Raw genomic sequence first — 14,680 nt, 5'->3', positions numbered from 1 at the left:
ACCTGTGTCATCTCCTCAGCAGGTCAGCTGGCCCCAGCCCAAGCCCCTCCCCCAGCAGTGACCCCACCACCCCCTGTCTTAAACGCGCCCACTTTGCCCATGTCCACCAATAGGGACTGTGGCACTCCGGACGGCGTACCCCATCACGACTCAGTGACAGGTGAGTGACAACTGGTACAATGCAGGTTATTGTTTTCCTCTTTACCAACTAGGAGGTTGTTATTATAAAATGATCAGTTCCCAATGTCTTACCTGGTTGAGTAAAGGTTAATAGAATAAATAGCTCAACTCAAACTGCTTTACTTGTACTACTGTATATAGTGCATTCGGGAAGAATTCAGACCCCTTGACTTTTTCCACATTTAGTTATGTTAGAGCCTTATTCTAAAATGGATTAAATTGTTTTTTCCCTCATCAATCTACACATAATACCCCATAATGACAAAGCAAAAACTGTTGAAAAAAAAAAAAAAAAATCACATTTACAGTACCAGTCAAGTTTGGACACACCTACTCATTCAAGGGTTTTTCTTTATTTTTACTATTTTCGACATAGAATAAGACAAAACTATAAAATAACACATGGAATCATGTAGTAACCAAAAAAGGGTTAAACAAATCAAAATATATTTGAGATTCTTCAAAGTAGCCACCGTTTGCCTTGATGACAGCTTTGCACACCCTTGGCATTCTCTCAACCAGCTTCACCTGGAATGCTTTTTCAACAGTCTTGAAGGGGTTCTCACATATGCTGAGCACTTATTGGCTGCTTTTCCTTCACTGCGGTCTAACTCATCCAAAACCATCTCAATTGGGTTGAGGTCGGGTTATTGTGGAGGCCAGGTCATCTGATGCAGCACTCCATCACTCTCCTTCCTGGTCAAATAGCCCTTACACAGTCTGGAGGTGCTCAAACCAGATGGGATGGTGTATCGCTGCAGAATGCTGTGGTAGCCATGCTGGTTAAGTGTGCCTTGAATTCAAAATAAATCACTGACTGTGTCACCAGCAAGCACCATCACACCACCTCCTCTGTGCTTTACGGTGGGATCCACACATGTGGAGATCATCCGGTCACCTACTCTGCATCTCACAAAGACACGGAGGTTGGAACCAAAAATATGAATTAGATCATGAAGGCCTGATTCACGCAGTTTCCTCTGAACAGTTGATGTTGAGATGTGTCTGTTACTTGAACTCTCTGAAGCGTTTATTTGGGCTGCAATTTCTGAGGCTGGTAACTCTAATGAACTTATCCTCTGCAGCAGAGGTAACTACGGGTCTTCCTTTCCTGTGGCAGTCCTCGTGAGAGACAGTTTCATCATAGCTCTTGATGGTTTTTGCGACTGCACTTGAAGAAAGTTGACTGACCTTCATGTCTTAAAGTAATTATGGGCTGTCAATTCTCTTTGCTTATTTGAGGTGTTCTTGCCATAATATGGACTTGGTCTTTTACCAAATAGGGCTATCTTCTGTATACCACCCCTACCTTGTCACATCACAACTGATTGGCTCAAACTCATTAAGAATGTAATAAAGTCCACAAATTAACTTTTTAACAAGGCACACCTTTTAATTGAAATGCATTCCAGGTGACTACCTCATGAAGCTGGTTGGAGAGAATGCCAAGAGTGTGCAAGAATCTAAAATCTACAATATATGTTGATTTGTTTAACACTTTTTTGGTTACTACATGATTCCATATGTGTTATTTCATAGTTTTTATGTCTTTACTATTTTTATGTCTTTACTATTACTACTTTACTATTATATAATGTAGAAAATAGTAAAAATAAAGAAACTTTTGAATGAGTAGGTGTGTCCAAACTTTTGACTGGTACTGTACTTAAATATTCAGACCCTTTACTCAGTACTTTGTTGAAGCACCTTGGCAGCGATTACAGCCTCAAGTCTTCTTGGGTATTAGGCTACAAGCTTGGCACACCTGTATTTGGGGAGTTTCTCTCATTCTTCTCTGCAGATCCTCTCAAGCTCTGTCAGGTTGGATGGGGAGCATTGCTGCACAGCTTGGGTTCAAGTCTGGGCTCTAGCTGGGCCACTCATGGATATTCAGAGACTTGTCCCGAAGCCACTCATGCATTGTTTTGGCTGGCTGCTTAGGGTTGTTGTCCTGTTGGAAGGTGAACCTTCACCACAATCTGAGGTCTTGAGCGCTCTGGAGCAGGTTTTCGTCAAGGATCTCTCTGTACTTTGCTCCTTTCATCTTTCCCTCGATCCTGACTAGCCTCTCAGTCCCTTCCACTGAAAAACATCCACACAGCATGATGCTGCCACCACCATGCTTCACCGTAGGGATGGTGCCAGGTTTCCTCCAGACGTGACGCTTGGCATTCAGGGCAAATAGTTCAATCTTGGTTTCATCAGACCAGAGAATCTTGTTTCTCATGGTCTGAGAGTCCTTTAGGTGCCGTTTGGCAAACTCCAAGTGTGCTGTCATGTGCTTTTTACTGAGGAGTGGCTTCCGTCTGGCCACTCTATCATAAAAGCCTGATTGGTGGAGTGCTGCAGAGATGGTTGTCATTCTGGAAGGTTCTACCATCTCCACAGAGGAGCTCTGTCAGAATGACCATCGGGTTCTTGGTCATCTCCCTGGCCAAGGCCCTTCTCACCCAATTGCTCAGTTTGGCTGGGCGGCCAGCTCTCGGAAGATTCTTGGTGGTTCCAAACTTCTTCCATTTAAGAATGATGGAGGCCAATGTGTTCTTGGGGACCTTCAATCCTGCAGAAATGTCTTGGTGCCCTTCCCCATATCTGTGCCTCGACACAATCCTGTCTCAGAGCTCTACGGATAATTAATTCAACCTGATGGCTTGGTTTTTGCTCTGACAGGCACTGTCAACTGTGGGACCTTTATATTGACAGGTGAGTGTGCCTTTCCAAATCATGTCCAATCAATTGAATTTACCATAGGTGGACTCCAAGTTGTAGAAACATCTCAAGGATGGTCATTGGAAACAGGATGCACCTGAGCTCAATTTCGAGTCTCATAGCAAAGGGTCTGAATACTTATGTAAGTAAGGTTTTTGCTAAAATTTCGAAAAACCTGTTTTCGCTTTGTCATTATTATCAGGAATCAACGTAAGACCCAGATGCAGACTGTCGAAATAACAATGTTTATTATAGCAACAGGGGCAGGCAACGACAGGTCAAGTCAGGCGGGTCGATAATCCAGAGTATAGGGGCAAAGGTACAGGACGGCAGGCAGGGTCAGGTCAGGCAGAGTAGTTGGGCAGGCAGGCTCAGAGACAGGACAGGCAAGGGTCAAAACCAGGGGTTGAGAAAAGGAGAGACTGGGGTAAAAAGCAGGAGCTGAGAAAAACGCTGGCTGACTCGACAAACAAGATGAACTGGCAACAGACAAGCAGAACTCAAGTATAAATACACAGGGGAAGATGGGCGAAACCTGGAGGGGGGTGGAGACAATCACAAGGACAGGTGAAATAGATCAGGGTGTGACAATTCTGGGGTATTGTGTGTAGATTGATGAGGAATTGTTTTTATTTAATCCATTTTAGAATAAGGCTGTAACGTAACAAAAGGTGTAAAAAGGGAAGGGGTGTGAAGACTTTCCGAATGCACAGTGGCTTTTTTTCAAAGATCCCTTATTTCTTAACTGCTGGGTAAGCCACAAAACTTGTGTAGGGGATGGGGTATTGTTTGTTTCTGTAAACTCTATTTCAGCACAAAGTAACAGGAACCTAATTGGAATGCAAAGCACATCAATGACAGGGGGCATAAAACTAATTGGGATGCCCATAGCTCTTAATTTCCACCTTACCGGTTGTAAACCAATAAACTGTGATGGATTCTCAGTGGTGAATATGACCCCTTTGAGTTCCCAGTCACTATTGTTCCTTTTCTAATGACACTGGTGCAAATAGATACTGAAGCTAGATTGCCTTTTTGTCTTTGCCAAGCCACCAGATGTCCAGCCAAGACCACAACCATTATTTTATTCATTCCAATACGTCTGGCGAAGGAGAGAAAAATTGGCTGTGGAAATTGCCAGACATTTGTCTTAAATTGAAGGATGATTTGATCATCAAAGAATAACAGGAAAAGTCTTTACTGTGATTGGACAACAAAGTATTTGGATGGTTTTACTATTACAAGCAAGCAGACCCCATTGCTAACTGTACTCGACTCTCATCTCTCCACACTCCCCCAGATTCTCCTCCCTACCTGTCCCTTTTGGCTCTCTACATCGCCTTGGGTGTGATAGCTGGCGTGGTCCTGCTGTGCTGGTGCTGCTGGTCTCCAGGCTGGTTCCTCTGGAGGATCAGCATCTGCCGCTTCTTACCATGCTGTAACTCAGCCTGTGCCTCCTGCCAGCTCTGTGCCCGTAGCTGTGCCCAGAACAAGGAGCACCGACCAGCTAAGGTCTCACCACAAGGACAGGTCCCAACCAACGGTGCTGCCTTGTCCACCCTCACCACATCCACTGCTAACGCCACCACTCTCGCTGTGTAGGGGGGGCAATGCAGTCGCTATGTAGCGCAGGACTGTTGTTGCTATGAAGCATAACCTCTATGATAGCTAACAGTGAGATAGATGGACTCACGGACATGATGACCCAGACTTCCTGTTTTAGACTGATGGATTGAGATGATACTTGTCTTTTTGCTGGGTTACAAGGACACTTAATGTCATGGAAGAAGGAGTGCTGCAAAGCTGAGACCGTTCTTAAAACGGGGAAAGGCTTTATATTATATTGTTTTAGTCACTGTAGGTTCTTATTTTCTGGTGCTTTACACAATGAATGACTGATGCTACATTCTTCGGACTGTTTTGTATTTAAAAGTGTATTAGATTGGATTCAATAGAGGGTTCTTCTCTGAGTGTATAAGTAACCCAGGGTCACCTATTCAATTCTATCTACAGTTGAAGTCGGAAGTATACATACACTTAGTTTGGAGTCATTAAAACTCGTTTTTCAACCACTCCACAAATTTCTTGTTAACAAACTATAGTTTTGGCAAGTCGGTTAGGACATCTACTTTGTGCATGACACAATTTTTCCAACAATTGTTTACAGACAGATTATTTCACTTATAATTCACTGTATCACAATTCCAGTGGGTCAGAAGTTTACATACACTAAGTTGACTGTGCCTTTAAACAGCTTGGAAAATTCCAGAAAATGATGTCATGGCTTTAGAAGCTTCTGATAGGCTAATTGACATAATTTGAGTCAATTGGAGGTGTACCTGTGGATGTATTTCAAGGCCTACCTTCAAACTCAGTGCCTCTTTGCTTGACATCATGGGAAAATCAAAAGAAATCAGCCGAGACCTCAGAAAAAAAATTGTAGATCTCCACAAGTTTGGTTCATCCTTGGGAGCAATTTCCAAATGCCTGAAGGTACCACAATCATCTGTACAAACAATAGTATGCAAATATAAACACCATGGGACCATGCCACCGTCATACTGCTCAGGAAGGAGACGCGTTCTGTCTCCTAGAGATGAACAGACTTTGGAGCGAAAAGTGCAAATTAATCCCAGAACAACAGCAAAGGACCGTACAAAAGTATCTATACCCACAGTAAAACGAGTCCTATATCCACATAACCTGAAAGGCCGCTCAGCAAGGAAGAAGCCACTGCTCAAAAACCGGCATAAAGCCAGACTACGGTTTGCAACTGCACATGGGGACAAAGATCGTACTTTTTGGAGAAATGTCCTCTGGTCTGATGAAACAAAAATAGAACTGTTTGGCCATAATGATCATCGTTATGTTTGGAGGAAAAAGGGGGATGCTTGCAAGCCGAAGAACACCCTCCCAACCGTGAAGCACAGGGGTGGCAGCATCATGTTGTGGGGGTGATTTGTTGCAGGAGGGACTGGTGCACTTCACAAAATAGATGGCATCATGAGGATGGAAACTTATGTGGATATATTGAAGAAACATCTCAAGACATCAGTCAGGAAGTTAAAGCTTGGTCACAAATGGGTCTTCCAAATGGACAATGACCCCAAGCATACTTCCAAAGGTGTGGCAAAATGGCTTAAGGACAACAAAGTCAAGGTATTGGAGTGGCCATCACAAAGCCCTGACTTCAATCCTATAGAACATTTGTGGGCAGGACTGAAAAAGCGTGTGCGAGCAAGGAGGCCTACAAACCTGACTCAGTTACACCAGCTCTGTCAGGAGGAATGGGACAAAATTCACCCAACTTATTGTGGGAAGCTTGTGGAAGGCTACCCGAAACATTTGGCCCAAGTTAAACAATTTAAAGGCAATGCTACCAAATACTAATTGCGTGTATGTAAACTTCTGGCCCACTGGGAATGGGATGAAAGAAATGAAAGCTGAAATAAATCATTCTCTCTACTATTATTCTGACATTTCACATTCTTAAAATAAAGTGGTGATCCTAACTGACCTAAGAGGGAATGTTTACTAGGATTAAATGTCAGGAATTGTGAAAAACTGAGTTTAAATGTATTTGGCTAAGGTGTATGTAAACTTCTGACTTCAACTGTATGTTGCCATTAGATTCCTAGTTACAAAAGCATGAGAAATCCCACTCAGCCTGCTCCCACTGAAATGTTCACTTCCCACACATGTATGCCCCTTACCCAACAGGGACTATATTTTTGTTAATAAAATAAATCCCACTCCTCAGTTTTTTAGGTACTTTATGTCCCATGTTGGGGACACCACATGTATGTCGGTGCTCATGTATGCCATGTAAACTGACCCTGCCTCGAGTAGACACATAACCTTTCTTCATTTACCCTCCGTGCTTGTTGTGTAACTACACTACAGTTCAGAAGTTTGGGGTCACTTAGAAATGTCCTTGTGTTCCATGAAAACATACATGAAATTAGTTCCAAAATGAATAGGAAATATAGTCGAGATGTTGACAAGGTTATAAATAATGATTTTTAATTGAAATAATAATTGTGTCCTTCAAAATTTACTTTCGTCAAAGAATCCTCCATTTGCAGCAATTGCAACCTTGCAGACCTTTGACATTCTAGTTGTCAATTTGTTGAGGTAATCTGAAGAGATTTCACCCCATGCTTCCTGAAGCACCTCCCACAAGTTGGATTGGCTTGATGGGCACTTCTTACTTACCATAAGGTCAAGCTGCTCCCACAACAGCTCAATAGGGTTGTGATCCGGTGACTGTGCTGGCCACTCCATTATAGACAGAATACCAGCTTCCCTAAATAGTTCTTGCATAGTTTGGAGCTGTGCTCTGGGTCATTGTCCTGTTGTAGGAGGAAATTGGCTCCAATTAAGCTCCTTCCACAGGGCATGGCATGGCGTTGCAAAATGGAGTGATAGCCTTCCTTCTCCAAGATCCCTTTTACCCTGTACAAATCTCCCACTTTACCACCACCAAAGCACCCCCAGACCATCACATTGCCTCCACCATGCTTGACAGATGGCGTCAAGCATTCCTCCAGCATCTTTTCATTTTTTCTGCTTCTCACGAAGGTTCTTTGTGATCTGAACACCTCAAACTTAGATTCCTCTGTCCATAACACTTTTTTCCAATCTCCGTCTGTCCAGTGTCTGTTTTCTTTTGCCCATCTTAATATTTTATTTTTATTGATCAGTCTGAGATATGGCATTTTCTTTGCAACTCTGCTTAGAAGGCCAGCATCCCGGAGTCGCCTCTTCACTGTTGACATTGAGACTGGTGTTTTGTGGGTACTATTTAATTAAGCTGCCAGTTGAGGACTTGTGAGGTGTACATTAGACACTTTAATGTACTTGTCCTCTTGCTCAGTTGTGCACCGGGGCCTCCCACTCCTCTTCCTATTCTGGTTAGAGCCAGTTTGCACTGTTCTGTGAAGGGAGTAGTACACAGCGTTGTACAAGATCCTCAGTTTCTTGGCAATTTCTCGCATGGAATAGCCATCATTTCTCAGAACAAGAATAGACTGACGAGTTTCAGAAGAAACGTCTTTGTTTCTGGCCATTTTGAGCCTGTAATCAAACTCACAAATACTGATGCTCCAGATGCTCAACTAGTCTAAAGAAGGCCAGTTTTATTGCTTCTTTAATCAGGACAACAGTTTTCAGCTGTGCTACCATAACTGCAAAAGGGTTTTCTAATGATAAATTAGCCTTTTAAAATTATAAACTTTGATTAGCTAACACAACGTGCCATTGGAACACAGGCGTGATGGTTGCTGATAATGAATCTCTGTACGCCTATGTAGATATTCCATTAAATCAGTCGTTTCCAGCTACAATGGTCATTTACAACATTAACAATGTCTACACTGTATTTCTGATCAATTTGATGTTATTTTAATGGACAAAAAATGTGCTTTTCTTTCAAAAGCAAGAACATTTCTAAGTGACCCCAAACTTTTGAACGGTAGTGTAGATTATACTGTTCCCCCACCTCTGTCTTGAATGATTTTGAGGTGCTCTCGAGGCTTCGTAAGGGTGACACATGCTTGACTAAATGCTGTTTCTCTACTCTGAGTTGCCAAGCGACAATTGAAGGTATGCTCCCCCAACCACTCAACCTCTCTCTCTCGCTCTCTTGCTCTTTCTCAGAGACTTAACGCATATGGATATAACCGTGACTTTCCTCAGGAGGTCATGGACTGAGCTGAAAGAGATGATAATGAATAATGAATCAAGTGCATTAGTATACTTTTCTACACTAGGGCTTCTGCCTACCTTTCAGACATGATATCAAAAACATGTGTTGTCAACATCACAAATAAGAAGACATGGGGCTTTGGTTCTGTCTCATTGACCAAAATGATTTGTGTCCCTAGAACTACTATTGTGTAAATACATTATTTCTCATATGTTTCAGATGTTTTTATTTTTTACTTATGGTTTATTTTTATTCAGAAGGCTAAATAGATTTTCTACCACTGCCTTTGTACTATTGACACAACCTCCATATTCAAAAGCAAAGTGTGTGTTTTTTAAAGCTGATGTTTGTTTGCCTGAAGTGTCATCATCCGACCTGGGTTCAAAATGTGTATTTGAGTAGCTGGTATTTAAAATCCATTTTAATATTTTTAAATACTCAATGCAGCCCAAAACAAGTAAAATAGTATTTGAATTGTTATTTGAAAAAACAAATAGTCTACCAAATTCTATTTTCAAATACTTATTTCAAATACCATTTTCAAATACCTGAGTTAAATGCACGGAAGTGTATTTGAGTCAGTGTATTTGAGTATTTTCAAATACTTTCCAAGTGTGTACTATATGTGTACATATTAAACTACTTTTCTTTTCAAATATAAGATATTTGAATACTTACTTCTAAATGTTATGTGTAGATAATTGAGGTATTTGAACCCAGGTCTGATTATCATTATCTATGTATACTTATTTACTCCATGGTATTTGATCCACAAACAACAAGGAAATTGTTTTCGTATTCACCACTGTCTGATATGTAAATATATGTTTGACAATATTAAACTTAGAACATTAATGATCGATTCGACATTGCCTCATGTTATAGGGTAAATCCATTTGAATTCAATCACTTTTAGACAGCAGCCCTTTTGATTTGAACAAAACCTTCCATACATATTTGCCCATTGTAGAAGTGCTCAGAAAGTGACTTTTTGGACGTGAATGTCAAAACATTCATGAGATAAAGGTGCTCAAAGTTGACCTATTTTGCATACCCCGCCATACCATGTCTTCATCACTAGAAAATATAAATGGTTGAGATTGATATAATTTCAAAAGCTTACAAGCAGGGTTGTCAAAATATTTTTGAATATATTGAAAAAAATATATCCTTAAATGTCAATTATCAAAAAATGCGTGAACTCCAGTATTTTTTTGTAGTTTAGACCGTAGTTTACATAATCATATTTTTTTGTTGTAGTGCCTGCCATTGGTTGAGACACAACTTGCTCTTGAATACTTTGAGCACCTTTATCTCCTGAATGTTTTGGCATTCAGGTGCAAAAAGTCACTTAGTGATCATTTCTTCCATGGGAAGACATTTATGGAAAGTTGTGTTTAAATCAAAAGGGATGCTGTCAAAAAGTGATTGAATTCAAATGGATTTACTATATAACCGTTCAAATAGTCTGATATTTTGCAGAATAACACATAAGACATTGAACTTAGACTGGTCTGTCTCTCTCTCCCGACTCTGCCTCTGCTGCTGTCTTCCCTGTCTCTTTCTCCGTCTCCTTGTCTATCTCTGCTTCTGTTTATATTATAAAATGAGGGTAGGTAGGGTATTCATCTGGAGCTGGATATAATTGCTGCCTAGTTGGTTGTTCATCCTCTGAGAGCCTTGTTGACAATGGTAAGCTCTTGGCAAGGTCTCACAAGTCTCAAACTGTGGCTGTTGCCGCTGTAACTACTGGTAACCTTTCAGGACAAATCCCTCTCCTTCCACAAAGAGAACCCTCTGCTGTTTGAATGGTGTTTAATCCCTACCCCTGTATGCACTACAGCCTGACATTGATTCTGGGTTTATTGTTGCCTTGGTGAAACATGACTTCTCGATTAGTCTATTTTTTTTCAAGGTGCGTATTCAGTTGTTTGAGTGTTCTCAAGCAAATATGCCCAATGGACTCAGAGTCTACAGGAATAACATTTCTTGGTGCCACATGAATCCAAATGTTATTACCGCATCAGACTATTTAGATAAAGACAAACATGTTTTGCAGCTCAGGGACATATCTACAGTATCTCTCTCGATTCAGGGCACTTCCATCTAGTAATGTGTCATGTCTGTCTTTGGATAGCCAAACATTATTAGACACGTTTACAGAGGAGGAAGACGTATTTCTCTCTGTTCAGCTCGGCCCAGTTTCTGGTGTGAATTACTTACCGGTACATGTGATTATCTTTGAGCTAAAGCTGCCACATTGTTCGTTCGGTATCTCAGTCGGCCAAGCCACAGGGAGCGTCATCTATGATGCACACCCACAGCGTGTCAGCCTCATGACCCTTTTAAACTAGGCCAGGCCTCAATGGACATTGACTTTATGGGGGAAAAGGTCAACACACCAAACCCAATGACACAAAACTATTTCTTCCTGTTGCAGGGGAGACTAGAATCTTGAGCCCAGACCCTGATAGTGATGATTGCCGGCACACAATGGAAATAACAGATGCCATTTATGCCCTCCCCTTTACACTGTAAGGAGAGGGCAGGCATGACCTCATCCAACACCAATGTGTAGAACCAACCTGGATGATTCACAGCAGACATAAAACACAGATATTGTGAAATGGAGTTGTTTCACCCAAATTCCTTTCTGTCATGCTGCAAAGTGCATGGAATCCATTGAATCGTGGATTTCTAGATTAGCTCATTCCAGTCTTAATAGCAACCATTCAACCCCAGCAGTTACCATCTTACTCACAAAGAGCAAGCAAAGTTCAATGATCACGTGTAGTCCAATTATTGGTCTCAAGGTGTGGAATTAGCGGGAAGGAAGAATGGCAGTAGGGATCATTATAGGCTACTTTTGGGTCCCTCTGCTTACCCAGTATGAAGGCGCCCTCTAGTGGCTATTGGTGTGGTGCAAGAAGGAAAAAAGAGCCGCTATTGATAGGTATACTACTCCTACTGTGTTACAAAATGAATCGTGTTCATAGTTGGGTGCTTATAAATAATACATCCCTCCCTACGGAAAAATGCCAGCAGACAATGTGAATACAAATATTAATTTATTGAGTAGCAAAACATTAATATATTTACAGCACTGACAAAATAGCACTTTTAAAAGTCTTAGAAAAATGTAACTTTTGGGAACACGGATGGAACCCGGGCAGCTTGAGATATGCCATTCCCTGCACAGCAGCGGCCCTGTGAGCTCTCATTAGCCGACAGTGAGTCTGACAGCGGATCTTTCGCCTTCCTTCCACCGGGGACTCAAACTTGTGGGATTCCACCTGACCCGTCAACGTGGGCTACCCAAAGCAGCGAAGCGCAGTTAAACACAGACAGTCTGACCACTTTTCTGTTGACTGCTTGAGGTTGCCATTCATTCGTCTTGTGAAGCTATTTCGAGTGCGTATGTAGCGCACCGTATTTGGCGTGGCAAGGACTAATACAGTTCCTTTTAAATATGTAACAGTGTTTTGACACTGGCCCTGGGACGCTCATTACCCGGCGTGCAGTCGGTTGACAGCACCAACGCATCTCTGAACCCCCGTCGCCTGTTGCAGCTTCTTGGGAATGGTGATCTGCTCGGTGGCTGAAACTACTGCTACCTCCTCCCGTCTCCTTTCCTCCTCCCGTCTCCTTTCCTCCTCCCGTCTCCTTTCCTCCTCCCGTCTCCTTTCCTCCTCCCGTCTCCTTTCCTCCTCCACCTCCAGTGTCTTCTGCTCCCGGGCTATCAGCAGAGCCAGCTCGGCGTCCAGCGGCTCCCCGGAGGAGAAGGGCTGGCAGACTGTTTCCACCAGGCCCAGAACCGTTCCCAAGAAGGCAATTACGGAGCCCACCAAGTACACCTTCAACATGCGCCGGCTGGGCTTCTGCGCCAGCATCTCCTTAGCGAAGGGGATGATTTCGTGCATGGTGTCCATTTCGGATGGATTATGTTGTCTGATTTTGACTGGGGAGAGAAGAGAGTTTTAATCACAGGTGTTACCTTTCACGCATGCAGTTGTAAATTGTAACAAATAAGCACTTTTAATGACCACAACGTCAATGCGTGGAAAAAGCAGGACAATCACGTGCAATGGTGGGCTACTTACTTTATTCAAGTGGGTTGATCTTGTCTTTTTGTATTTATCAGTCCAGGGCGTCCTGTGTAGCTTCAGCACTAATCAATGGCAGCTTCTCGTTTATAAAGACCTGGTTCTTTTAATCCACGCCCACTTGGTGACGCGTTATGATTATTCATTGACCACGAGCTTAATCTTCTGCCAAACCAGAAGGAGCATGGGTCCAGCTGAACGTGAGCTACGTGTTACAATAGTGATGCAAACTCCTCTCAAACACGCTGTAAAGTATGGCTTATTTATGTGTGTAGCCTGTATGTGTCTCTGTGCCCTTTGTAGCAGTTGGTACCAAATTATGCCAAGGGGTGCTCGTTTCGATGAATCACATAGAAATAAGCAAACTATTTTCATCGGTTATTATTAGGCTACTGTTTAATTATCATCGTCAAAACCTGGTCGTTTATCCACTATAAAATAAAGTACTACCCCTGCCTAATCTTTTTAGAGCAGAATTCAAATATGTACAACAACATTCAGCAAAATATTGTACACGCTAAAGTGCTTAATTGTTATGTATAAAATTGTTAAGCTTGACACATGTGGGCCAGTTTCAATTAGGTCAAAGGCCATATAAAACCAGTCACTCTATTGTCACGTCCATCACATCTGCATACACCGTGATCTCTGTTTGTACTGACACACACTCACACACAAACAGGACTTGCTGAGCAAACTGTGACTAATTTGGGACTGCAGCTGATTGCAGCTGACCAATGTTATTGTTGCATGACTTTGACTGGACCAGTCATACATAATTCCCTATGAATTTGAGCAATGAGTGAGTTTTGGGAACCAGAAATGTGGATAACGAGAGCCAGTGTTAAGCATGTGAATGTTTTTTTCTCGCTCCACCAGGAGGAGTTTAATGAAGACCTTGTATTAGTGGCCACTTACACTTGTCGTTTATTTCCAAAACGCTACATCAATTTTTTTTTTACGTTTGTGTTTTTTCACCAGAACTAATTGCTTTTGGGTACCTTCAAGTGTGTGTAAAAATATTACTGTTCTCAGATTTTTTATTAATAGATTTTAGATGTGTATGAAAAACACTATATATCCAATGTTTAGCTAGAATAGAATGTTCATATCCTGTATATTTGACTGTGATATGTGGTTGTCTCGCCTAGCTATCTTAAGATGAATGGACTTACTGTAAGTCACTCTGGATAAGAGCATCTGCTAAATGACTAAAATGTAAAATGGAAATGTTTTACATACAGATCTCATATTACCGTACAGAATTTTGTAAAATATATTTATATATTAATGTCACAAATGTATAATTTGTACATTTCTTTCATAAAACATTTCCGTTATTTGTTACATTTGACTGTGTAAAACCTAGCAGTGCTACCTATTTCTCTGAGAGTGAGGCGGATATATAGCATTTGGCCAAAAAATACATGATTATTTGTCTGTCTGAAACGATCAAGTGATTTTAAACAAATACACGTCTGTCATTGAACAACCCCATGCCATTATTAGATAGTGAAAAAACACACCATTCTTGTTCAGAATTTTTTTAACAATAGAATCTAATTTAACAAAATTTCAGAACATTTATAAATAGCAATTTGGAAGGAAACTCTGCAGTTTGTCTGTTTGTTTTGAACCGTGAGACCTGGGCCATTTGGCAATTCTGACCTGTTCTCCCATTACAAGGGGTTGGTGACTACTGATGTGCTTTGGTATAGTATATAGTCATTTGAGGTGAGTAGTAGTTTTTGTTCCGCACAGTAACACCCTACTGCTGTTTGTGTGTATATAATCACAAGGACACACTGTCTCTCATTATTCAGACCTTTACAGCGTGTTGTCTAACCACAGATAGAGCAAGGTTCAGGGCACATTAAACAGAGACAAGTATATGCAAGTCTAATATATACCGTACTGCATTCACTGTACTAAGGTAGTTCTAGACTGAGACTACTACTATGTGCTTTAAAAGTGGCTATAG

The 14,680-nt window shown here is 41.5% G+C and overlaps 1 protein-coding gene across 1 annotated transcript; it reads right to left on the bottom strand.

Moving 5' to 3' along the window:
- Positions 1-11,647: 11,647 nt before the first annotated feature.
- On the bottom strand, positions 11,648-12,831 carry LOC120063405 (G0/G1 switch protein 2-like). Its single transcript, XM_039013774.1, has 2 exons — positions 12,697-12,831; positions 11,648-12,554 (listed from the first exon to the last, which is right to left on the bottom strand). The coding sequence occupies exon 2, from the start codon at positions 12,523-12,525 to the stop codon at positions 12,103-12,105; it is 423 nt and encodes a 140-aa protein (XP_038869702.1). The 5' UTR covers positions 12,526-12,554; positions 12,697-12,831; the 3' UTR covers positions 11,648-12,102.
- Positions 12,832-14,680: the final 1,849 nt, after the last annotated feature.

The sequence above is a fragment of the Salvelinus namaycush genome, chromosome 2 (assembly GCF_016432855.1).
Source record: "Salvelinus namaycush isolate Seneca chromosome 2, SaNama_1.0, whole genome shotgun sequence".
NCBI classification, from domain to species: domain Eukaryota; kingdom Metazoa; phylum Chordata; class Actinopteri; order Salmoniformes; family Salmonidae; genus Salvelinus; species Salvelinus namaycush.
The sequence above is the reverse complement of the archived record's forward strand: the minus strand, read 5'-3'. Positions and strand labels throughout refer to the sequence as shown.

Bases quoted from the DNA above. Each gene is read 5' to 3' on its own strand.
- LOC120063405 (XM_039013774.1), bottom strand. From the start codon at position 12,525: ATGGACACCATGCACGAAATCATCCCCTTCGCTAAGGAGATGCTGGCG.